This window comes from Setaria viridis, chromosome 9 (genome assembly GCF_005286985.2).
Source record: "Setaria viridis chromosome 9, Setaria_viridis_v4.0, whole genome shotgun sequence".
NCBI classification, from domain to species: Eukaryota; Viridiplantae; Streptophyta; class Magnoliopsida; order Poales; family Poaceae; genus Setaria; species Setaria viridis.
This window is the reverse complement of record NC_048271.2, coordinates 6,378,302-6,402,150: the sequence shown is the minus strand read 5'-3', so window position 1 is coordinate 6,402,150 and position 23,849 is coordinate 6,378,302. Positions and strand designations below refer to the sequence as shown.

The window sequence follows — 23,849 nt, the reverse complement described above, 5'->3', positions numbered from 1 at the left end:
ATCTTACTAATTATATAACTATGTAACTAACTATATATCTAACTATGTAAAGTATACATCAATCAACCTATCAATCTAAATATCTTTCTACCAATCTAAATCATCTACCTAAGTATCAATCTATCTAACCATCTATCTAAATATCTATGTACCTATGTAAATCAATATTACACTAACTAACTATATTGTTAACTAAGAAGAAAACTAACTATCTTGCTCAAGTGGAGATGAGGCGGCGCGGAGGCAGCCTGGGGCGGCGCCCGGCGCCTAGGGGCTGGGAGGAGCGGCAGGCGGGCGAGGAGGAGCGCGGGTGACAAGGGGCGGCGAGGCACCGGCAGCCGGGCGGGGATGAGCGGCGGGCGGGTAGGGAGGAGAGAAAGTGAGAGAGAGAGATACGAAAGGAACTGGGTCCCTCTGTAAGCCATCTTGGCGCCAAGATGTACGGCGCCAAGCTTGGTGCCCTAGATCTTGGCACCAAGCTGGCTGCCACGTCAGCCCCCATGCCGCCAACGTGGCCCCGACCTAGGCGCCAAACCAGTTGGCGCCGAGACTTGTAAGCTCGGTGCCACCAACGATGGCACCGAGCTAAGGGTTCAGATTTTGAAAGGATACCTCCAGGGGCATATTTGTGAGAAACTTTCAAAAAAAGGCCAAAAAACAAAAAATTCGGACCCGGCCAGCAGTCAACGTCAACTCGATCAGTGTTGATTGGTCAACGGTCAACTAGGCCCACCTGTCAGCCGATGGCCCCACTAGTGAGTGGGCAAATTAGTTAGTTAGTAGGCCCCACGAGTAGGCCCGGCCCTTTGACACATCAGTGCCACGTGGTACCCATGTGGTGCACACGTGGCCGCACAGGGTTAGCCTGGGATCTAGTGTGCCGGTCGAATCTCGTGCCGGTCGAATCTCGTGCGCTATGCTCGTGGAGCCGAGCGTGTGGCACACGCACGCCTGATTGGCTGGCGCGGTGGCGAGGTGGGCGCGTAGTGTCGCGGCTAAGGGCGCGAGGTGACCGCGCTCACAACGTCGCGGCACGACAACGTCGCGACGGGTAGCACAACGGCACGGCACGGCGCAGGGTCACGACGAGCATAGGGAGGCAGTGCGGCGCGGCCTAGCGGGATTAACCTCAGGGCCGTGCCGGCGGTGTGGCTGGGCGTGGAAACACCTCGGCATCCACGGTGTGCGCGGTTCTGCGGCGTGACAGGGCCATGGAGAGGCCAAGCACGTAGCGGCGGCGACTGGTCGTGTTCGTGCTCGAGGGAGCCGACGGCGAAGGCTGGAACAGAGGCGCCAAAACACAGAGGAAGGGGGAGAGAAGGCGGCTCACGGTGAGGTGGCAATGGTGGCGACGGCTCCGGTGACGCGGCGCAGTGATGGCCTCCCCCTCCGGGCGCAGCGCGACGGCGGCCTCCTTCTACGGGTGCATCACGACGGCAACGATGGCGACCTCCACTCCTCCCTTTCATTCTTGTCCTCCCCCTCTTCTTCCTTCCTTTTCCCCTCTTCTTCTCGGGCTAGCATGGCGGTGGCTAGGGCGGAGCCCCTGGGATGCGAGGAGAGGTCGAGGTTGGCCTCCCTTTTATAGCTGCGGGGCTCGTTGCCGGTGAGCGGGCGGCCAGGATGCGGTGGGCGGCGTGGCGGGGCAGCATGGTGACCATCCGAGGCCGCCAACACGAAAGCGAAGGCGCGGGGGAATGGTCACTGGTGCTGTAGTGCGTGCCAGCACGAACACGGCCGGCGAGCTCGTCCCATCACGTGCGCACGCGCACGGCGTGTGAGGCGTACGGACGGAGGAAGAAGATGGGGGCACAGCAGCGGCTAACGCGCGGGTCCCGCCTAGCGGTGAGGGAAGGAGAGGTGAGGTGCTACGGTGGCCTGGCGGGCTGGGCCGGAGCGCTTGCTGGGCTGCACGCGGGTGAGGGAAGGTAAGAGCGGGGGCCAGGCTGGTTTGGCTTCGGGCCGGCCTAATTAGTTAGGTTAGGTTTTGTTTTTGGATTCAAAATTCAAACACACTCATTTATGAAATCCAACAAAATCCAAAAAGAGCCAAATCAAACTTTGAAATTAAATTGAGATTTAATTTATTACAGAGTTTCTAGATGAGAGTAGAATTTGTCTTCCATTTTCAAATGAGCACACAATTCAAACAAAAAGTTTTAATTTTTGAAATATCACTTAATTTAATATTTCTAATTTTTAGTAATATTACAGGTGAAGTGGCTACGTGGTTAATGGAAGGGGGGGGGGGGGGGGGGGGGGGGGGGGGGGGGGGGGGGGGGGGGGGGGGAAATCCTATTATGATGCCATGTTGGCTATAGCGTTATAAACAAGACAACCCTGTAACTCTAAAAAAACTACTTGACATTGTAAATTATGCAGTGATAGTATGACTTACACGCGCCTTTTGTATTTAGCTGCAGTGTGTAAAATTCAGCAAAAGTAAGTACTGCTGTTGGATTCAATGTGCTCCCTGACTACTTCCTGCCAAACAAACTAATACTCCTACAGACATTGGGACGATATTGCAACGTTAAACAGGACAATAGTAGCAGTAACGTCAGTCCAGCAGGCATAAATGGCAGTAGAACAACCTGACTAACCGGAGGGCACCACACCATCGATCCGTGACGCTGCCCCACTTCTTGCTCTCGGGTGGAACAAGAGGATCGAGAGATTTGATGAAACTGGAAGGCAAGACGGCTGGTTGAGAGGTATGGAAGCCGCGGAGACGTCCAGACCATAGGATGCTCATGCTATGCACATCAAGGATGCAGATATGATCATCAAGGGAATCATTGAGTGTCTTACGCTTGTTGGACAGCAGGAACCACAGGGCACCGTCCGGCAGTACAACGGGGCACCTGAGCACATTCTCCGGCAGCCTCGCCTTCTTGAAGTCCTCCAGCTCCCGGATGCTTCTCACACTGAACTGATCGTCTTGATTCCACCGCCAGTTGTGCCCATGATCCAGTTGCAGAGTCCACACCGCCACCATCCTGTCACCGAAGTCCCCGGAGTGATCGATGGTGACGTACTTGACGGAGTCCCCGGCGCTGCCCATGGTCCGAAACATGTTCACCGTCCCCAACTCCATGGAGTCGTCGAATTCCACCTCGAACCCGGGGGACAAGGTGATGAAGTCAAAATCCACGTGAGAGCTGTCACCGGCGGCGCGCAGGTCACCGTGCAGGACGCCTTCGAAAAGATTGGCCCAGAAGGCCTGGCCTTGGAAGGAGAAGGCGACGTGCGCAAACAAGAACCCCTTGCCACCTTCACCCTGGAAGCGCCGCTTCTTAAGCTGCCACGGATCGATGCCGGAAAATGATCGCAGATCCGCAGCCGATGGCCCCATAGGTCACACGCAGAGAACCCCATCGTCGTCGGGCTGCCCTGCTTGCTTCTCGAGCACGGCGTCAAGCAGCTTCGCCATGAAGACCAGATCGACGCCGTCGTCGCGGCGGCGCACGGGAACGGGCAACCCCGTAACAGGGGATGCCCGGTCGTCCGGTGGATCCGCGGCCATGGAGAGCGACTCGCCGGCGGCGTCGTGGACGAGGTGGTAGACGCGCTCGTCTTCCGATAGGCGGAAGACCAGCGTGAGTGCGATGAGGCTCTCGTCCGCTTGGTGGACGAGGCCCCGGGCGTGCATCTCTCTGCCCCCGCCGATCTGGACGAGGGGTTTGTCGCCCTGGCCGAATCCCGCTTGGATGATACGGAGCGCTTGGTCGCTGATGCGGATGCACAGGGACGCGGTGAGGTTCGGGTGATCGTCGTCGATGAACCGCAGGAGGAGCGTGAGGCCTTCCACCAGCTTCTGGCCGTGCTCGCCGCATCCGTAGCTTTTCGGTTAGGGCACCTGATCGCCCCCCACGCTTGCGGGCGCTAGTCGGAGGACCGCGTCAGATCCACGCCGCGGAGCAGCACGACGCACGGGGGCAGACGATTTGTGGCGGCCATGGCTGAGTGGTGGCGCAGGTGGAGGAGATACGGGCTGACGCGCGCACGATCCGATTTCAACTCGCGCCGACGGGAAGAAAATGGAAAAGCCTCTTATGTTTCTCGATCAAGCCCATCCGATCGGGCCAGGCTGCATTCGTGGCACTGTGGCAGGCCGAGCTGCCGCAAGACAAAGCGGTCATCCAACTGGGCCGGGCAGCGCGCGGTCCAAACCTCAAAACTCCCATCTCTCTGCTCCTGCTGCCGCTGCTCCGAATATCCTGAGGACCAGTACCAGTAGTTGTCGACGGCGTCTCCACCCTCCGCCGCGGACCATCACCAGCTCCGTCGGCGTTGGATCGGCCGTCGTCCGCCGCGAGATACGACGCCGAGTGCCGCGGCGATGCCGTCCGTATCCGCCTTCTCTTCCTCATCCTCAGCTCTGCTGCGCGGGCCCCCGCGGGTCCGGCGCCTCCTCGCCGCCGCCGCGACGCGCGCGCACAGCAGCGCCGCAGGCGCGAGTCGCGCTCGCGGTGGGCTGCCGCGGTTCCACACCCCGTCGCTCCCCTCTTCGAAGGTAAACGCGCTTGTTAACTCCAGCGCTTCCTCTCCGCCGCAGACTAGGCATTTCGTCGAACGCCTTAGTACTCTTCCCTGCTGGCCTCGCCCGTGGGCATCATCTGCAGGTTGTCCGCTTGCTGCACCAGACTTTCGCGCGTGTTAAGCTGTCGAGGATACAGTGTGTTTTGCATGAAACATTGATTTCTTTCCCTCTCGTCGTGGCAATTTGTCTGATTAGGTGGTGTGCGTTGGAGCTGTTCGCTTGATGTTCCGTGGCCTCATACTGGCTGTAACCGAAATATTATTACTTTGCAGGGTGAAGTGATCCGCATCCAAGGAGACGAGTTCTGGCACATGACGCGGGTTTTGCGCCTTGGCGTCAATGACAGGTTTATGTCATCACTTTTCTTCTTCTTCTGTGGAGTACGTGCCTGGCCTCCAAGAAACTGTCTGTATGCATTCAATTCTACGTATATAGTCAGTCCTGCAAGTACTGGCTAGCAAATTAGTTTATGGCTTCTGTTAAGCTGGTAGCTGTGATAAACCTGAACCGTACTCCGATAAGTTTGATCAGTTTTATTAACTTCTAAGGGATCATCCACATTCATGGAGTAAGTTAATGACCATCCAATAAATACTTAAATTAGTCAGCTCATGCATATTAGCATGTAGGAGTATAATATCATTACATGAATATAATGTAGCATTTTCTAGGAGACATTATTGTTAATATAGCATGGTACAAAAATTCTCTCTTCTTTTACCTTTTTCTGATGAAATGTAGCTATGGCTTGCACAAATTACGTCATATATTTCCATCTATTGCTTGTATATGTGCTGAAACTTCTCTCAAACATTTTTTAAAGGGTTGAGCTATTTGATGGGGTGGGCGGTTTAGTTGAAGGGTCCATACAGAAAGTTGACAAGGGTGGCTCGGATGTTGAGTTATTAGAGGATGCTAGGCTCATAGCTCCTCAAGGCATCCAATGGCATGTCTTTGCTGCATTTGGTGAGTCTCGTGAGATATATTAACTGTGTGAATCATGGGTTTGTTTGAATCCATCCTGTAACCATTTTATAATTCTAATTCCCAGTTTTCCAGGGACCCTGAAAGGTGGACGTGCAGATTGGCTTATAGAGAAATGTACTGTATGTTACTTGCAATTTGGGTGTTCTGATTCTTTGTTGTCAACCTCTAAATCTGCTTCCTTTTCCTATTCAGGAACTTGGAGCTTGTAGTGTTACCCCTCTTCTGACTGAACGATGTCATACTATAGCAGAAAATAGGGTGGACAGGTTGCAACGCCTTGTGTTGTCTGCAGTTAAACAATGTACGTAGATTGAGTATATCCTGTATTTCACGGTCTGTTAATTAGTTTGTTCTCAATTGTTAAATGTTATTAGTACAGTGTGCATGTGCTGTTGCTGTTACCAAGATTTCAGTGACAAAGGATACATAATCTAATAAACTGCATTGCTCTTTTCTTCTTAAGAGGCTTAAAATTCGCTAATTTCACTACTCTTTTCTTTAGGCCAGAGAATACATGAAATGTCATTGAAGCCCCCAATTCAGATAGGCAACCTTCTACCTGTTGTAAGTATCGCTTATACCATGTTATCTAGTATGAAACGTTCTGAGCAACCTCAAATTAATGCAGTGACTACTGATCACTGGCACTTTTCTGCTGTGGTAAAGTAATATTATTTTCAGAGAAAACTTGATGTTCTGCAGGCTATGGTACTTTGCTATGAAAATGTACTAGTTCAAACTCAAGCTACAGTTATTCTTACTACAGTTATTCATCATGGTTTAAATGAACTTTCTTAGGTGGAAGCTGTTTGTTTCTAATCTGTATGGGAAACAACTAGAACTAGTGTTGCAGACTTGATATCTCCACTGTGTCTGTGTGTGTGACTAAACAAATTAATTTGAATGTTTTTGGTAGTATTTCCTTTATTATATACTGCTGGCCTTCTGTTCTGTCAGGTGTCACAGTCAAAGCTTGCTTTCCTAGCATCAGCAGAAGCTCCTCCTCTTTTAAGGGTCCTGCCAAAATCCAGCAATGAACAAAGCGGGCTTTTGATTATTGGACCTGAAGGAGGTAATAAGATCTTATATCTAATTGTTACTCCCTCTGTTCCAAATTCTAGGTCGTTTTGGCTTTTCTAGGTGCATAGTTTTTGCTATTCACTTAGATATAGTGTATGTCTAGATGCATAATAATATCTATGGACCTAGAAAAGCCAAAACGACCTACAATTTGGAACGGAGGGAGTAGATAAGAGCGACATTGACCACCAGCCACTAAAACTCGAATTATTCACCCAGATGTTTATCACTTATTCCAAATATGTGCTTCAAATTTTTCATTTTGTTATTAGTTGCTTGCACTAAATGAGAAAGTGGTTATACAATGCAAATTTAATATATAGTAATGTAAAAGAAACAGCTGTAGGATTTTCGGTGTTGGTTCAGGCATGTTAGCAGAGCTGCTGAGTGCATAACCGAATTACATCATATTTCAGCCATCATGATTTCTGTACCTTCAAAGAATACTTATAGGGATGCAGTCATTTTAAATTCGATGCGCAGAATCTCATTTTCTAAATCACCTCAATGTTATAAAGTTATGTCAGTGGATCTAATACGCATACGCACTGTTCTTTTTTCCTCCTGAAAGGACCTAATACGCAATTTTTGTCATCCATGTTCCTCAGACTTCACGGAAGATGAGGTACATGCACTGAAATCAGCAGGCGCAGGCCCTGTCGGTCTTGGTCCATGCAGGCTACGAGTTGAGACAGCCACGATATCGCTCCTATCTGCTCTCATGCTATGGTCGGATGCTAAACACCAAGAAACAGAGCAATGCAGGTAGTCAATGGACATAGTCGTCAGCAATGTGCTTATTTGTGGTAGTATAATAGAGTCCATAACCTTTGAGGCCCGATGTTCTCCTCAAAGGAACATTCAGGTGACCATGTCGCGAAATGTCATTCATGATCTAGTTGGACTTGATTAGCAGAATCATGTAGAATGAGTCCTCAGCGAGCTTTTCGCGAACAACATGGGCATGGCCAGCATTGAGGATGAACCTTGTCTTTCGAAGACTCGTATACGTAATGTTTTGCTTCAGTTATGTTTGTGTCAGCGTGTTGTTTGGATGTATATCGAAACAACTACAATCGTTTTTTCCCCATCTTTTGAAAACTTACAACTTGCCGCCTTCGCTTTTGATGAAAACAAAGCTCATACAACGGTTAGGCCTCGTGCTGCTGCTGCTGCTGCTGCTGCAGTGCACATTCGTAATTTGTGGAGATGGGATGTTCTGAAAATTCGAGATCCATTTGTAGTACGTACTTTCATGGAGCGGTGTCTTCAAGTGCGTTCACAGTAGAATCAGAGCTGCTTCCCGAAAAGAGAGCTCGACTAATCAGGGAAAGCGAAAGACCAAAAAACAGACAAAAGCACAATCACCTGATGCAGTGATGCTATGACACGCTGCCTCTCCAGGCACTTCTCTTCTCTTCCATCAGGTTCCTCCAGAATCCAGACTGCAGATTTGCATCAGCCACCAGCAGGGTCAGGCGAGATTATGCAAATATTTCCTTTTGATTTTAACGCTTCTTTACAAACACATCTGTTCCTTCTCCCCCAACTCCGGTCTCCTTTCAGAAACAAATAACATACGCTTGCCTGCCTCCTGGATTCAGCTGGATCACTGAGACAGTATCAGCAGCAGAGGAAGGCGGATAGGCGGCAGCAGGAGCAAGCATGAGCACCATGAAGTTCTGCCGTGAATGGTGTGAGCTGATGATTTATTGATTGATTCATATGCTTATCCAGTTAACCCCTTTCTTGATTACTTTACCCAAGAGGCGATTGGGTTCATGAGCAAGCTCTCTTTTTTTATTGGTGCATGCAAGCAGCAACAACATTCTGTATCCCAAGGAGGATAGGGAGAACAAGGTGCTTCTCTATGCCTGCAGGAACTGTGACCATCAGGTTTACTGATTCTCCATGTTTATCTTTCCTCAATCCATAATTTTTTCAAAGATATGAAAATCTCTTTTAAATTGTGCAAAAGATTTCTGGATTTAAGGGCAGCCACTCAGCATCTTGTTCTGAACTTATCATGGCCCTGCAATTGCAAATACCCTGTATGAAACTCTGCACTCTGCAGGAGGTGTCCGACAGCAACTGCGTGTACCGGAACGTGGTGGACCACGCCGCCGGCGAGTTCACGCAGGTGCTCTTCGAGGACGTCGCCTCCGACCCAACCCTACCCCGCACCAAGTCCGTCCGCTGCGCGGCCTGCGGCCACGGCGAGGCCGTCTTCTTCCAGGTCAAGCATCATGTCCAGTCCTGTCCTGTCTTCTTCAGTGGGTTCAGAGCCCAGGCCTGACGGCCGCCACGCTTGAATGGTTGGCGCAGGCGACGGCGAGGGGCGAGGAAGGCATGACGCTCTTCTTCGTCTGCTGCAACCCCAGCTGCGGCCACCGATGGAGAGACTGAAACGAAACGATGATGCAAGTGCAAGGCTTCAGCTGGCTGCTGCAAGAGAACAGGAAAATGTTTGTCTGCTTCGCCGATACATTGTTAACTTGCAGCAAGAGATTCTTGGTTCTTGCGTTGTTGATCGAACTGGTAATGAGCTAATTCATGGTCAGAGTAGGCGAGAGTAGGCGAGTAGGAAATTTGTTCAGTTGCAGAGTAGCTGCTGCAGCGCTACGTGCACCTGCGCGTATCTTTTCTTTTTCACTTTTCCTTCTTTTCCCTTTTTAATCCCTTTTTAATTATATATATATAGACACACATGCATGCATAAGTTTCTTAACAATTTTATAACTAGCGTACGTATATAAATTGTATATCATGAAATTTGTGTTACAAATTTTATCACATAAGTGGTTAGCAGTGACGGATAAAGGGGGGCTGCAACCCCCCTAAGTGGCTATAGCTTCCATTGGAGCAAGGTGAGCTAGGGAGGACAAAGGTGAGAGGAGAAGAAAAAGAAAAGAGAGAAGAGATGGGGGAAGAGGAAGAAAAAGAGCTAAACCCCTCTTGGTTGTTACCTGAGTCCGCCTTAAGTTGTAACTTACGCGTGCATTAAATTATTACATAAAAAGTTAATAGTATGAAATTATACATCGAAGTCATGCGTACAAGTTATGATATTTTAAAATGAAAAGTCGTAGAAATTAAAACTTTTCCATATTCAAATATGGAAAGTTCAGTGGCTGGGTAGCCTGCTGGCGCACGCCCATTAGCATGACCCTCCAGGCCAGGTTACAATTACAAGGCTCCCCGCCGGCCGCTTCATAGGGCCGCCGTCGCAGTTAGCCCGTACCAGGCCCGTACCCGATCCGGCCACGCAGCGGAAGCCATCAAGACCGCGCACGTCGCCGCCTCGCCGCGGACGCGCGGAGCCACCCTGCCGTTTGCGAACCCCACGATGATGCCACGCCCCACGCCACGGCTGCTTGGAGCATGATGTCGCGGCCGCAGCTCGCCTATCGCGTGACCGCTGAGCATCGACGCGGCCGTACGCGCGTCGCGTCACCGGCCATTTTGGTTCCGACCGCGTCTCGCCGCGTCACCGGTTGCGAGTGGAGCTTGCCCACCAGTAGCGGCGTGCCACGTTCCCCACGCTTTGCCGCCCGTGTCGACGAGACGTGATGGCAGATGGGCGCGTGGCGTTCTACAAGCACCGGATCGCGGGGCCGCCGCCGTCGGACACGTGGGAAAGGCAGATAGATAGTTACCCGAGCGACGACACGCGACTGCCATCCCAGGCCCCAGCCCCCAGAGGCGACGCAACGCGACGAACGGGCCGCTCCCACCCGTGAGGCTGCGGCCTGCTGCCGTCGCACGCAAGACGGCGGCGGGCGGCGGCTCTCCGTAGATGACGGACGGACTCGGCCCTCGCGCAGTCGACGGCGCGCCTGCCTGGCGGCTGCAACGATTGGTCGGCCTAGACCGACGCCCACTACTTGAGAGGCTGCGGCGCCGAGCTGGATGGATCACGTCGATTCCGTAGCTAGCGCTGCTGCCCCGGCACGCCAGCAGCACGTAACCGTGCGCATACGGTTGCTGCAACCGTAGCAGCCGTCAGCTAGCGCTGACGCTGAGAACCAACTCAACTAGCACCTGTGTTGTGGCGAGGGTATCAAGCCAGGTACGTAGGTTCAAATAGGTTCCCGGTGGGACAGAACAAAGGCACAAAGCCTTCTCTGGGCTCTGGCGCCTGGCGGGTTTTAGTCATTGTCAGGGTGGTGGTGCGATTTGCGCCCGCCGCCTTTGCACACCGGCGCACGGTGAGGGGTCGATTGTGATCCCACCTCCAATGGAGCCTCACTCCAGTCTGGCACATAGGATAGGAAGTGTGCTTGCAATTTTTTTTAGTCAAACGTACCTGTATTAATGATAAAGGATACGGTACAAGACACATACAAATACAGATACGGACATGTAGGATACGGAGGACAGCTGTCCCAACCTTTTTGCACATAGGCCCCTAAGAAATAAAGAAATTACATTGTGGTGCCTGCAACCAGTGCAAACCCAATCTTCCAGATTCTGGCGCCGGCGGCCACCGCTGGAAGCTCTTCGCCGCCATCCCCAGGTCCAGCGAAGCTCCGTTGCCACAAGGCGTTGAAGAGAGCCGCAGAAGACACCCGCCCCCATGGACGAGTTGAAGCCGTCGCTGGTATTCCATCGGCGGTCGGGCGGGAGCCTTTTTTTTCACCTTTTGCAACTGTAGTTTGGGGAAAGAGTCGAGACGTAGCTAACGTAGTGCAACGTGTGCTAGTAAAATTGTCCTAATTTATCTCTTTTGCAAGATCAGCCTGTACAATAAAAGAACATGCAAGAGATAAATAGAGATGAGAAGGAGAGATAAGAAAATGATTGGGGCAACTCGTAGCTCCGTCCTAGGAAGGTTTGGATCCCATAGCTAAATTAAAACCTTTTTATTTGGATGCAAAACTAATTGCATAAATAGCGACTAATAAGTGGTTAGAGCCTGTTAGCTCTAATTAACCACCACATTAGCATATTTAGGGTTAAACTTTAACACTTCTGTAAAATGTATTTTTGGACCATATTTATTTGATATCTATTATCACTAGCTAATATAGTGTATAGGCTTAAATACACCAGCAAGTTGAGCTTGTTCGTCTAATCCAACAATATGAGACAGTGTCCAATTAATATATGGTTATTTCTTCACTGGCTAGTGGCCACCACCACCAGGGGCGATCCGGAGGAGGGCTAAGGGGGCCTAGGCCCTTCTATCCTACCTGGATTAGCTCATTAGCTTTTAAAAGATGTGTTTAGTTTTTTAGGCATGCAAAATAAAAAAAAAATAATGTTTAACTCACCTAATGAGGTAACTTTTACACCCTTATTTCTAGTTTCGTGCCCCCCGCATAGACCTGCTACAAGAGCATCTCCAACAGTCTCTCTTTCCCCAATCCAACTACTATATTGGGAGAGTTGGTAAAAAAATAATGCTTCAGAATCGCTTTACCTTTCTCTTTTCCCAATAATTATTGGGACAAACCAATAATTCAACTCAACTCTCCCAAATAAAAAATAAAGGAGTACTTTAACTTTTCCAATAAGTAGTTGGATTGGAATGAGATTATTGGGAGACTATAAAAAGCAACTTCTAATAACAATAAAAATGATATTGGGATATCCACGTTAACTAGTTATTAGAAACATTTATTAAGAGACCTGGAGATTCTCTAACTACTGCTCCTTCTTGCAACCTTTTACACACTTACGTCACATGTTACTCTCTTCAAAAATAAAATCCGAGCAAACCCAATGTTTTAAATGTTACCGTTGCCGGAGGACTGCATATTTCTTTCTTTCCAGCCCTCTGTAAAATCGAAGCAAACCCTCTAGATCAGTATTGTATGGCAACTCGTCCTAGTGTCTTGTTCTTCAACCAGCGTATCCGTATGTCCAAACAATAATCGATTCCACATAAATAAATCCATGCACATCGAATTCATCGACAACGGACAATAACCTGCACATCACTCGATCGACCAAAACATACAAGCATGGGCAAACAGCCAACACACAAACGATTTTCCTGAAACAAACCAAAACAAACGCTACCTATCGGCGGCTATCGTAGTGCCTAATCCAACGAAGCGACGATGGCTATCGTTCGGCTGCTGAACTGGCCGATGTTCCAACGGTGTTTTCCTCACCCCGTGCTCAAGGTAAACCCATGGCGGCCTGGGCGTGGTTTGATACTTTAATTTGTACGCATCGCGTGAAGAAGATCGCAGGAGTTCTTTAAACAGCCACTAGAGCCTGAGGCGCGCCTTCGGAATTTATGAGGTCGATGCCCCCACGATGTAAGCCTGCGTCAAGTGGCTCAAACACAAGGCTGCCGAGCAGGACGGAGTGCTTATCGCTCTCCTCGCGGTGACTTTTCGCACAGAAGCGACGATGCCTATGACATGCCGGTAACATCCTGCCATTCATGTGCCTCATGGTCCTCGTGGATGCCCCGCTCGTGTCGCTCACAGAGATCATCACGCGGCTCCTCTAACTCGTCTGGCAAACTGTGCACCAGCCGGCCACGGGTGCCATCGACTAATTTCTTGTTCAATATAGATCTCAAGGCATTGGCAAGCTTGAATAGGTCTTGGTGATGAGAAGAGGGGAGTTCGAGAACTGATAAACTCAGTTGTCGATATCTTAGTATTTCCATTTGTTGCAGTGCAAAGTTCTCCAAACATGTCCTCTGCATTTGCATCCACCAATAATAGCCTTCCTACTTAACGTTGCATCGCCTGGTGGACGAATTGGTACTAAGAATAAGGAAATGTTCAAAATCATCGAGCAAAACATGCATAAGTACATTAGTTAGCTCTACTTTTTCCTTGTTTATAGGTGAACATTTTCATGATTTAAGCTATGTTTGGAACAAAGGAATAGAAAACACACGGATGAGAGGAAACACAGGAATAGAAAAGAAATGTAGTTGCAAAATAGAGGAATGGAAAAACACAAAAATTCCTTGTTATGGGCGTTTGGAATGCAGGAAAAGAAAGAGCATATGAAATTGAAGACTAATACTATAATCTCATCCTTACTAGACTAATTGTGTCCTGCCTGGGAAAAATGGACTAATTGAATGTATGAGCTAGAGATAATTTTTTTCCTAAGGCATAACTACACGGGCCTACAGAACTGGTGTATCCTCACACCTCAACAAGAACGATCTCATCTATCTCCATCCTCTGTTCGTTCTCCACCTTTCCCAGAACTTTCCCCATTGTTTCAAGTATCAACGGGGAAGCTCTACGCGAAAGCTTAGGTGGTTCGTCATGGAGTCCTCTCCTCCTCTCCTTAACCTCGGATTAGCTTGATTAGTAGCTGATTTAGGGTAAAATGGGCTTTCATAGTGGCAAATAGAGCAAGCAGAACTTCGCAGACGAGCGGCAAGGGCCAGGTGAGAGGACGGTGGCTTTCATGCGGCCATGGAGGTAAGCTGCAGCAAGAAAGCTCGACGGTGCTCGAAGGTTAGGCAAGCATGCTTTAGGCAGCGAGCGAGCGGCCACCGGAAAGTTTCCATTAGCTCCGAGCTCATTTTCGTTTTCCTCCAAAAGTGCATGCTTCTTTCCCATTCCTATGGAAAGTTTCTAGCTGATTCCTCCATTCCAAACGCATAGTGATGTTAGCGAAACAAAGGATTATCATTCCTTTAAAACTCCTTTGAAAACCCTCCATTCCAAATAGGGCCTACAGGGCCAAACCCTCCGTTCCAAACAGAGCCTACAGGGCCTACTATTTTGTATTTTCTAGATGTACGCTCTACGTCGACATAGAAGATGCTCCCTCCGATCGTTTTTATTTGACGCTCCAGTTCAAATTAGAATGACCACAAATACATGACGTTTTAGTTCAAGTGCTAACGTATTTTCCATATTTACCCCTAGCGTCTTCCTCACAACCTTCGATACCCCGCGCGTCGTCCTTGCTCCCGCGTCGCCGCCGCCGTCCACGCCTCCCGGCGTGCTGCCCCCAACCTCCGCATCTTGCAGCTCAGGATGACCGCATCCCGTGTGAACATAATTCCCTGATCTCACCTCTACATCAAGTCAACAAAACATTCCATACTACATCACTTAAATTTGACGATTGCTAATAAATTCCACTAAAAAAATAAAAACCAAGAAGTCATGGATCCCTCAAACGTCACTACTGCTTCAATAAAATCGCACAATTATGCCACCACAAAATCGTGTTATCATCACTTGTACTTGTAGATTTATGCCCAGGCAATGGCGTGCGTCCTCTGCCTTGCAAAACATGACCGCGAGAGATATTTTCTCTGAAATTACAATATTTTGGGAAAGAAAATTTCAAAGTTTGCTTCTCTTTCAGCATGGGTATGTTTGGATATCTATAATACTTGGTTGATTCATTTTGCGAATCTAACATATAGATTCTCGTGTAGACGCACACACAATCTACTTTAACAAACAGCTTGAGATCATATTGCCAAGGTCAAAATAGACACATCACTATTAACGAACCAGACTAGAAACCCAGGACCAATTTAGTTTCACTTCTCAATACTCTTCTTTAAGTAAACAATTTGGGCGTGATATTTGTTGGGCAAACTCTCGTGCACCGATTGCCATGGAAATCCTTTGCCAATCGCAACGGACACTACGAGCAGATCTGATTTACTCCCACGCCGTGATCAGATCGGCAACCGGCCGGTCAACCTAAAGTCGAGACGGGAAAAGAAAAACACGAGAAGGAAAAGCCAGGGGAACGAACCGGACAAAGGCTACGCTAGCAACCAGGGTGCCTCCGCCACGTGCCCGCGCCCCCGTCCGACGTGGCGCGGCGGCCGTTCGCGCCCCCCCGCGGCCCCGCTCAAAATCCTAAAACGCCGCCGATTCGCAGAGTTCGCAGGGGGAGAGAGAGAGAGAACCCCAGCAACAACGAACAGAGAGAGGCGCGCGGCGCAAATCGGAAGCCCGAGACCGGGCGCCCCACCACCACACGTGACCTCCCCTCCCTCCCTCCCTCCCTCGGCTCGGCTCGGCTCCTCAGGGTAAATCTCCGCCCCCGCCATCCTCACCCCATCTATAAAATCGCCTGCTCCGCTCGTTCCTTGGCTGGCTGGTTGGTTCGTTCGTCGCCTTCGACCCCAAGAACAAGAAGAGCGAGCGATTCGTTGGTGCCACCCCCGCGTCAGGCGCCCCGAGCATGCTGTCCTCGCGCTGCCACGCCGCCGCGCCGGCGACCCGCGGCGTCGCAACATGTGAACGTGGGGCGCGTTCCTCGTGTTGTCTTCTTTCCCCCGGCCGCTGTCCTTTTATTTTCTTGTTGGCTCGCTCTGCCCTCAGATTGGATCTGCTGTTCTTACCATATATCTTTATCTTAATGACGATCCCTGCAGGTTTTCTCTCCGGCGGAGATAAATAAATAAGATCAAGTGTAAAAAAAACAATCTTGGAGCGATTGCGGCGGCCAGGTAGGAACCCAGCGGCGGCGGGCTCGCCCGCGTTCTCGGCGATGAAGTACGTCTCCGGGCCGTACTTCGAGCCGGACTTCGATCCGCTCCTCGACCGCTTCGGCACCCCCGGGTACGCGTCCGCTCCTCGTTCTTCGGTTCTTCCTCCTGCGCGATTGTTCTCGTTCGCAACGGCGGCACTTGACGACGAGCTCGCCGCCGTGGCTGCAGGGTCGTCGTCGACAATGAGATACGCGAGGACTGCACGCTCGTGAAGGTTTGTTTTTGCAACAGAGCCGAGCACGCGCGGGATCGGGTTGGGCCAGGATGTGTTCTTTTGGTATTGATTCTGTGTGTTGCTGTGGCTCCCGCTGCTCTCTCAGGTTGACAGTGTGAACCGGGACGGCGTGCTGCTGGAGATGGTGCAGCTGCTCACCGATCTCGACCTCGTCATCTCCAAGTCATACATCTCCTCCGACGGCGGCTGGCTCATGGATGGCAAGAACTCCCTAAATGCTCCTCTCTCGTTTTTGGTCAATTCGATTCTTGATGCCATCGCCCATCGATTTTGACCCCTGTTATTATATTGATACTTGACTGGTTGTCATGTCGCGGCCCAATGCAGTGTTCCACGTCACGGACCAGATCGGGCGCAAGCTGACGGACCCGTCGCTCCCCGAGTTCATCCAGCGGGCGCTCGTGCCGTTCCACCGCCCCCGCAACGGCCCGTCGCCCAAGTTCACCACGTGCCTCGGCAACGTGGTCGGCCCCGGCGGGCCCGACGTCTCGGACTGCGCCGCCCTCGAGTTCACGGTGCACGACCGCCCGGGGCTCCTGTCGTCCATCACCTCGGTGCTGGTCGACAACGGGTGCCACGTCGCGTCGGGCCAGGCGTGGACGCACAACGGCCGCGCCGCCGGCGTGCTCTACGTGACGGCGACGGCGGACGCCGCCGGCGCGACGGCGCTGCTGCACCCGAGCCGGTGGGCGCGCATCGAGCGCCTCGTGAACGCCGTGGTGGACGCGCGCGAGAACGTGACCGGGGAGCGGCACTGGGTGTGCATGTCGGAGCCCGTGCACGGGCGCGTCCACACGGAGCGACGGCTGCACCAGCTGATGCACGACGACCGGGACTACGAGTCCGGGCCGGCCCCGACGCCCGTCGACGAGGAGCTCTTCAGCATGGGCGAGAAGGCGGCCACCGCCCGGACGGCCCGCCGCACCGAGACCCGGGTGTCCATCGACAGCTGGGAGGAGCGGGGCTACGCCGTCGTCAAGATGACGAGCAGGGACCGCCCCAGGCTGCTCTTCGACACGGTGTGCGCGCTCACCGACATGCACTACGTCGTCTTCCACGCCACCGTCGGATCCCAGGGCCCCCTCGCCATTCAGGTATCATCGTCCAGGAGGATCTATCAGGGCGGAGCTAGGTTATGTGCATCGGGTGCGGCCGCACCCAGCAAAAGTTCATAGTCTCTTATCATCTCTAAATTTTCACCATGTTAAATTGAATGTCAACGTGGGTTGTGTGTTGTGAAGGTGCCGCACCCCCCTTTATTCGTCTCTAGCTCCGCCGATAGCCCATGTCATGATTGCCCATGTTGCATCATCATTTGGAGTAGAATACCACACCTACACGGCAGAGAATGACATTGTCTTCCTTGGCATCATGGACGCAGGAATACTACATCCGGCACAAGGACGGGCGCACGGTCGACAGCAACGCCGAGCGGCAGAAGGTCTCCCGGTGCCTCGTCGCCGCGGTGGAGCGGAGGGCCACTCATGTCAGGCTCGACCATCCCTCTCCGCCGTTTTTACTTCGCGGGCGCCGGCCCCGGCGGTTCACTAACACACGGCGTTGCGCGTTGGCATGTCGTGCAGGGCATGAGGGTGGAGGTGCGCGCCGCCGACAGGTCCGGGTTGCTGTCGGACTTCACCAGGGTGCTGCGGGAGCACGGCCTCTCGCTGCTCAGAGTCGAGCTCAAGAGGCACAAGGACGAGGCCGTCGGCATCTTTTACCTCGTCACGGACACCGGCAGCGAGGTGCGCACCGAGGCGGTGCGCGCCGTGCAGACGAGGGTAGCCGAGATGGACATCTCGCTCGACATAGTCAAGGAGATCCCTGGCTGGCCGCCGGTGAGGAAGACCAGCGTGCCGGCGCCGCCTGTCGCCGGGCAGCAGGCCCAGGAGAGGCCGAGATCTTCCCTAGGGAGCCTTCTATGGTCACACCTCGGGAAGCTATCGAATAACTTCGGCTACATCAGATCTTAAATTTAAAAACCAGTTAGCGTTCGCAGAACAATCCACCTGTTGTTCTGCGTAGCGGCTTCCGTTGGTACCTCATTTCCAGTAATTCCCTGGACCCGAGGTAGCAACTGTTAAAATGTCGGGAAGCAGTAAAATTTTTGTATATAAAGCATAGCATGTTGCATTGCACATAAATTCTCGTGAAATCGGAGATCATTCGGCTCTTTTATCTTATGTGCAATTCTTTGACCAACCAACCAACGAATGAAACTTTATTGTTCTGAACTTGTAACATCACGAATGCTTATGTACACAAGAGTATGAATAAAATTACAAACCGTAATGCTATTGAACCGCCACGTTACGAGCGGTAAGATCACAGTGCGTTTCCCGGCAGCATGGAAGCAAAACAAAGCCGCTCGGGTTTCATTGTACACCGTACTCTTTCCACGGACAACTTTCACCTCTCTATTTTCTTGTACACCAGAGAGGCCCAGTTTCCAATACACAGGTTCGTTTGACGGGTCCACTACACAGGTCAAAGGTTCGCAAATAAATCATTTCACATCATCCTCTTCCAAGTCACTAAAAGACACATCTTCCTCGTCACCTATGTGGATAGTTGGGTGCCCAGCAAGGTCGGCCTCTTCGTCGAACCAGTCATCTATGTCGTCATCAAAGGCCTCTTGCAGAACATTTGAGGTCTCCGTATGATCCTTGGGCAGCTCCTCTTTGATGACTGATTTGTCCACTACTGCAACTTCAGTTACATGGATAGGGTGCTTCTCAATCTCAATTTCTGTTATGGGCATGACAGAAGCAGTTTCCTGCCGCACGAATGGGAATGCCTCTGTACCATCTTTCAAGGCATCCTCTCGTAACTGAACTCCAAGATCATCCCTATGATGACCTAGCTGCTCAGTTTCAAGCTTCGACTGGTATTGCAAACGTTGCATAAGCATTGCTCTAGCTTCCACAATCTGCAAGAACAAGAACTAAACTTAGATTACTGGCTGGGTAGGTGTCATCATTAGTAGAAGAAAACTGTGACACCAGCAGAAATGACAAATCACCATATATTTAGTAATGATTGCCTCAACCAAGACATCTGATAATCTAATGTGCAGCCCTCCTTTTTCATGCACCCATGACATGAATGGACTCCAAAAGTTCAATCAAGTCAGGTCAGGGTAAAATGTTCAGCCGCATTGCAAATCTACTTAAAGCAATCAGAAAGAAATACATGTGTGCAGAATATTAGTCACTAGCACTTTCATCCTGGATGGGCTTTAAGTTCCACTTTTAATTTTTTTTTAACTCATCCTGATGGGTTCCTCTTCCTCTATTGATTCACTTGGAGCTTGAAATTTAATTCCTAGTAAGATAACTTATGCCAAACTAACTTTATTTGATTTCAGGTAATTAACACTAGAGTGCATGGGAGCATTGAGATTTGAGAACAAACAATCAGCCTACCCCAAAACAATCATCACAAGCAGCCAAATTATAATGTAGCTTCTCAACCAGAGAAGGTTGCACATGGAAAATCAGCAAGGGCAAGAGTATCTTGAAGATAGATAGTGCATACTTCTAGTTCTCTTTCCGCGGATCATGCAAGTGCTCGATTGGAATTTTGTTTAACTATATCCCTAAAAAAAGGGTTCTTGGACAATTATTGGCATGGTACTCTTTTAGGTAGCAGAATCTACATAAGCTCTCTAAAAATCAGACAGGTAGAATTTTCTACACTTATTTTGTCCAATTTATGATGTCCCTGAAAAAACCTACCATAAAAGACTCTGTTTGACATTTAACGAGACTTCGATTCGAGTAACTGGCCCTAACTGCAAGCTATTACAGTATGACCCTTGCTTGAATTTGCACTCAAAAATCATATTTAGCTTTTCAACTTTTCACCACTGTGTTAGTACATCAAACAGGAATATCAAAGAAATGATGCACCAATAAATCCAAATATCTCATACAGACTAGAGATTAGAGAAATCTAGCCGCATAGACCCAAACTATTATGCAAATGACCAAGAGGTTCCAAATCTAGCTGCGGAGGTCTAAAACATGCTGGCACGATTGTATTTGTAGACAAATGCAGAACAACCAAATTGACATTACTCGCTCCTCGCACGTATGTACAAAATACAAATTACTTATAGCTTGAAGGAAGTCTATCCACTGGCCACTGCTCCTCGTTGCAGAACATATAGGAAGCAATCTTATACATTGCTGCAACATGTAGGGCACACATGCAGAAGTACTGATGTTCCTATTTTCCCATGTTTGTTTTGTATCTCCCATTACCATTTACAAATACGCTTTTTTGGCATCGAAGTACGTTTTTTTTGGAGCTGCCATTTAAAAGGGGAATACATCAAATAATTTTTTTTCATTCTATGGACAATTAATATGGGGACATTTTGGTCATCTGCCCATGTAATTTCAAGATGTAACGTCATCTGCATTTATGGTCAAAGGATGCAAGACACGAAGAGAGGGGACATATCTAGCAGTTGCTAGCTTCTACAAAAGCTAGATGAAGGTTATTTCAGCTTCCTTCATCAGACCATTAAATAGCATGTTGTAAATTTGTATGGTGTGCTGGTGTGAACCGTGAACTCTTATGTCTAGCAATTGAGTATGAAACTACGAGGAGTGTGGTACCGCATAAATGAACTAAACTGAGATCTATCAGCAGTAAATAAAATTTATACGGGTCAAGCTATGCGGTCTAAGTGTCAAACAGTCCAGGTCTCCAGGAAATCATGGGAATAACAGAATATGCTACCTACTGTAAGATTCTCTATGCTAACATACAAGTCATAATTACTTGGAATGGTAAGCATCTATATCAATAGTTTATGCTAATATAGAGCAATGGTTCCTTGAATCATTAGCATATACTGATAATATTAACATCTGTGATTCTTTTTTTCCTCCATTAAAGCAAAAGAACAGATACAAGTTAAAATCACTCAAAGTTGAACATTTTTTACACCAAAACGATGTAAGGAGTTCTCTGAGTCATGTATCTCATTAATGAAATAAATAAACCCATAAAGAATGATTAATGTACATCACAAAAGAGATGGCTTGAGAAATATACTAATCTAACGAATGTCAAGTCATAACTTACTAGATATATGGTACAAGAATAGCATTGCTAGCCTTGACAGTTAAACACCAATATCAGAATGTTTACCTAATTTGTTATGACAGATCAGCCCATCATGGATTATTAACTTTAGTACTTCACTATCCTTTGTTATCTCACATGACCACATACAGCTTTACTCCTATCTATCCCAATTCTCTGGAAAAAATAAAACTAAAAATGGATATAATCTCGTATCAAGAGTGAGGAACATTTTACCTGTGGTGTAGAAAGAAGTTCAGCATCATGCTTGTTTAGTCTAGGATGTAGAAGAACAAAGTAAATTTTCCAAAAACATTCTTCACTCATATGGATTGGGCATAGTTCAATCCGTAAAGCTGCCAATCTGGGAGCAAGATGCTCAATAGCCAAGGCATGCTCTTGTTGAGCATCAGACATGTCAAAATCTGAAGGAACAAAAAGATTAACGAAAAGGCTCAAGTAAGCACTTTTACATGTACAAAATTGGTAAGAAAAATAATGAAAATGTGGAGCAACCAAGGCACTAAACCAATAGGAGTTAACATATGAACAGCCTTTGAAGTCACAGTATAGTCAACATTGCAGAAGACACTTCGAAACCATAAATCAAGGTGAAACCTTAAAGAAAATAGTATCACACAAGCACTGCATTCAAATTATATGAAATGAATATTACAACCTGCATACACAGGGCATCATGAATTCTGATCGTAGCTCAACATGTCACAGAGAAGCATTTTCCCCCATGCTATTGCTACATAAAACAAAATCATACTTTAAGTGCCAATCCATATGGATTTCATTTGTTTCAGAACGACACATCGTATAAGGGCTACTGAGCATAGAACACATGCTTGGGCATCATTGTTTGGCCCTGGAATCCGTGATGTGGGGTTACATTTTGCAAACAACAGGCAAATTGACATCAAACACGGTTTCAAGATAGGATGCTGGTACCAAGTAAGCATACATTCATCACCTGAGCTATTGCTTATATAAAAGAATCCTTTGCAAACATAGTTATAGAAGATATCTACAAGCTCCTGTGGCAAAAGTTCACAATACTTTGCGATCGACAATTGGATACTAAATAAGATAACTCTGTATCCATACCTATCAGTAGTTCAGTACAGACAATTGGATACTAAATGGACAAAATCCATTATGACGTTTCAAGTCATCATGTCCAATGAACAAATTATCACAGATCCTACAGAAATGTATTACATATTCCCTTCAAGCATGCACCATTGTCATTCATGGTCCAGTCGCAATTTCTTAAGAGGTGCAGAATATGAATTTATGAGTTTGGAAATCAACAAAAATAATTGCATGCCTTCCAATGATAAACTTGAAACTTTACATATGGTCTCACCAAAAAGCAATAATTTAAACAGAGAGGTAAGGAAATTACATGAGAATGGTCCATCAGACTCATCATCGTCAGGCAGCAGCGGGAAGTCAAGCCAGGTTTCTGGGTGCCTGGCAATGTTTGTGGCGAATGCAAGCACCTCCTCAGTGATCCCAATCACATCCCAGTCCTCCTCCACTTCTTCCTCCTCATGCCCTAGCCCATGGCCCTCCAATTCACCACCCTCCTCATGCCTTACTCTCTGCTCCCAGAATTGACCACCCTCCTCGTGCCTTACTCTCTGCAGCTCCAATTCGCCGTCCTCTTCGTGCTTTCCTCTCTCCATCTCCAACTCATGGCCATCTACCAACTCATGCCCTACCCGGTCATCTTCCACCTCAAGTCTTACCCTCTCCTCCCACTGATGCCACTCCTCGTCGCCGTCCACCTCGTGCCCTACCGCCTCCTCTCCCACCTCATACCTAATCCGTCGCCTCCGCTCTTCCTCCCACTCGCTCTCCTCGTCGCCTTCAGGAGCGAAGAAATTGGAGGCCATCTTAGAGAACCCAGTCACGGCCTTGTGACTTGAGATCCGGGAGATCCCGCTCCTGAACCTCCCGCCAATATCCGCGAAGTCGTTCCGGATCCCGGCGATCTCAGGCGGCGTCCCCGCATCGCCGGATTGAACCCCCGCCGATTGAGGGGAGGGCGACGGCGACGGCGAGGTCTCCCCGGGCGGTGGCGCGAGGAAGTTGGCGACGCCCCAGAACTGGCGGGTCAGGGTTTTGGAAAGCTCGGTGAGGTCCTCCTTGACGCCCTCAGAATGCTGCGGGTGAGGAGGTAGCGGCGGCGGCGGCGGGATGCGCGCGGAGGGGGAAGGGGTGGGATTGGCCGCGGCGTCGGCGTCGGGGTCATCGTCGGCGCCCGAATCGTCGGGAAGGTTGAAGGATGTGGCGAGGGAGCGGGCGAGCCATGACATCTCCGGCGATCGCCGGCGGCTAGGCGGAAGGGGGGCAGGTTGGGTTGGGGTTGGGTGGGCTCGGTTCAATCAGCCGGCTTTTCTTCAGTTTCGTGTTTGAAATGGACGGGATTGGGAGAAGGG

At 49.5% G+C, this 23,849-nt stretch overlaps 4 protein-coding genes across 6 annotated transcripts; 3 read left to right on the top strand and 1 right to left on the bottom strand.

The window, feature by feature from the left end:
- Positions 1 to 4,204: 4,204 nt before the first annotated feature.
- On the top strand, positions 4,205 to 7,640 carry LOC117837989 (uncharacterized). The gene is made up of 8 exons (XM_034717843.2): positions 4,205 to 4,516; positions 4,816 to 4,889; positions 5,367 to 5,509; positions 5,603 to 5,649; positions 5,723 to 5,831; positions 6,033 to 6,094; positions 6,488 to 6,602; positions 7,219 to 7,640. The coding sequence occupies exons 1-8, from the start codon at positions 4,343 to 4,345 to the stop codon at positions 7,377 to 7,379; spliced, it is 885 nt and encodes a 294-aa protein (XP_034573734.1). The 5' UTR covers positions 4,205 to 4,342; the 3' UTR covers positions 7,380 to 7,640.
- A 201-nt stretch (positions 7,641 to 7,841) lies between these two features.
- On the top strand, positions 7,842 to 9,257 carry LOC117837990 (DNA-directed RNA polymerases II, IV and V subunit 9B). The gene is made up of 4 exons (XM_034717845.2): positions 7,842 to 8,304; positions 8,431 to 8,506; positions 8,685 to 8,846; positions 8,936 to 9,257. The coding sequence occupies exons 1-4, from the start codon at positions 8,276 to 8,278 to the stop codon at positions 9,014 to 9,016; spliced, it is 348 nt and encodes a 115-aa protein (XP_034573736.1). The 5' UTR covers positions 7,842 to 8,275; the 3' UTR covers positions 9,017 to 9,257.
- A 6,095-nt stretch (positions 9,258 to 15,352) lies between these two features.
- On the top strand, positions 15,353 to 18,482 carry LOC117837987 (ACT domain-containing protein ACR3). Of its 3 annotated transcripts, none has more exons than XM_034717839.2 (7): positions 15,353 to 15,599; positions 15,948 to 16,134; positions 16,233 to 16,278; positions 16,385 to 16,499; positions 16,627 to 17,393; positions 17,681 to 17,785; positions 17,883 to 18,482. In XM_034717839.2, the coding sequence occupies exons 2-7, from the start codon at positions 16,064 to 16,066 to the stop codon at positions 18,270 to 18,272; spliced, it is 1,494 nt and encodes a 497-aa protein (XP_034573730.1). In that variant the 5' UTR covers positions 15,353 to 15,599; positions 15,948 to 16,063; the 3' UTR covers positions 18,273 to 18,482. The 3 variants fall into 3 exon arrangements, with proteins under 3 accessions (XP_034573730.1, XP_034573729.1, XP_034573728.1); XM_034717838.2 differs by lacking the exon at positions 15,353 to 15,599 and adding an exon at positions 15,608 to 15,831; XM_034717837.2 differs by lacking the exon at positions 15,353 to 15,599 and having other exon boundaries at positions 15,608 to 16,134.
- An 87-nt stretch (positions 18,483 to 18,569) lies between these two features.
- On the bottom strand, positions 18,570 to 23,802 carry LOC117837986 (uncharacterized). Its single transcript, XM_034717836.2, has 3 exons — positions 22,811 to 23,802; positions 21,634 to 21,821; positions 18,570 to 19,228 (listed from the first exon to the last, which is right to left on the bottom strand). Exons 1-3 carry the CDS (start codon positions 23,724 to 23,726, stop codon positions 18,806 to 18,808), a joined length of 1,527 nt encoding a protein of 508 aa, XP_034573727.1. The 5' UTR covers positions 23,727 to 23,802; the 3' UTR covers positions 18,570 to 18,805.
- Positions 23,803 to 23,849: the final 47 nt, after the last annotated feature.

What these genes read in the sequence shown, in the direction of transcription:
- LOC117837989 (XM_034717843.2), top strand. Translation starts at nt 4,343, where the DNA reads ATGCCGTCCGTATCCGCCTTCTCTTCCTCATCCTCAGCTCTGCTGCGC. An exon ending in GCATGTCTTTGCTGCATTTG is followed by an intron (nt 5,510 to 5,602) that starts GTGAGTCTCGTG and finishes CCAGTTTTCCAG; the next exon opens with GGACCCTGAAAGGTGGACGT. An exon ending in GTTGTCTGCAGTTAAACAAT is followed by an intron (nt 5,832 to 6,032) that starts GTACGTAGATTG and finishes TCTTTTCTTTAG; the next exon opens with GCCAGAGAATACATGAAATG.
- LOC117837990 (XM_034717845.2), top strand. Translation starts at nt 8,276, where the DNA reads ATGAGCACCATGAAGTTCTGCCGTGAATG. An exon ending in ATGAAGTTCTGCCGTGAATG is followed by an intron (nt 8,305 to 8,430) that starts GTGTGAGCTGAT and finishes GCATGCAAGCAG; the next exon opens with CAACAACATTCTGTATCCCA. An exon ending in GCGAGGCCGTCTTCTTCCAG is followed by an intron (nt 8,847 to 8,935) that starts GTCAAGCATCAT and finishes TGGTTGGCGCAG; the next exon opens with GCGACGGCGAGGGGCGAGGA.
- LOC117837987 (XM_034717839.2), top strand. Translation starts at nt 16,064, where the DNA reads ATGAAGTACGTCTCCGGGCCGTACTTCGAGCCGGACTTCGATCCGCTC. An exon ending in CGGCGGCTGGCTCATGGATG is followed by an intron (nt 16,500 to 16,626) that starts GCAAGAACTCCC and finishes GGCCCAATGCAG; the next exon opens with TGTTCCACGTCACGGACCAG. An exon ending in AGGGCCCCCTCGCCATTCAG is followed by an intron (nt 17,394 to 17,680) that starts GTATCATCGTCC and finishes TCATGGACGCAG; the next exon opens with GAATACTACATCCGGCACAA.
- LOC117837986 (XM_034717836.2), bottom strand. Translation starts at nt 23,726, where the DNA reads ATGTCATGGCTCGCCCGCTCCCTCGCCACATCCTTCAACCTTCCCGAC. An exon ending in GTCTGATGGACCATTCTCAT is followed by an intron (nt 21,822 to 22,810) that starts GTAATTTCCTTA and finishes TTGTTCCTTCAG; the next exon opens with ATTTTGACATGTCTGATGCT. An exon ending in AACTTCTTTCTACACCACAG is followed by an intron (nt 19,229 to 21,633) that starts GTAAAATGTTCC and finishes TTGTTCTTGCAG; the next exon opens with ATTGTGGAAGCTAGAGCAAT.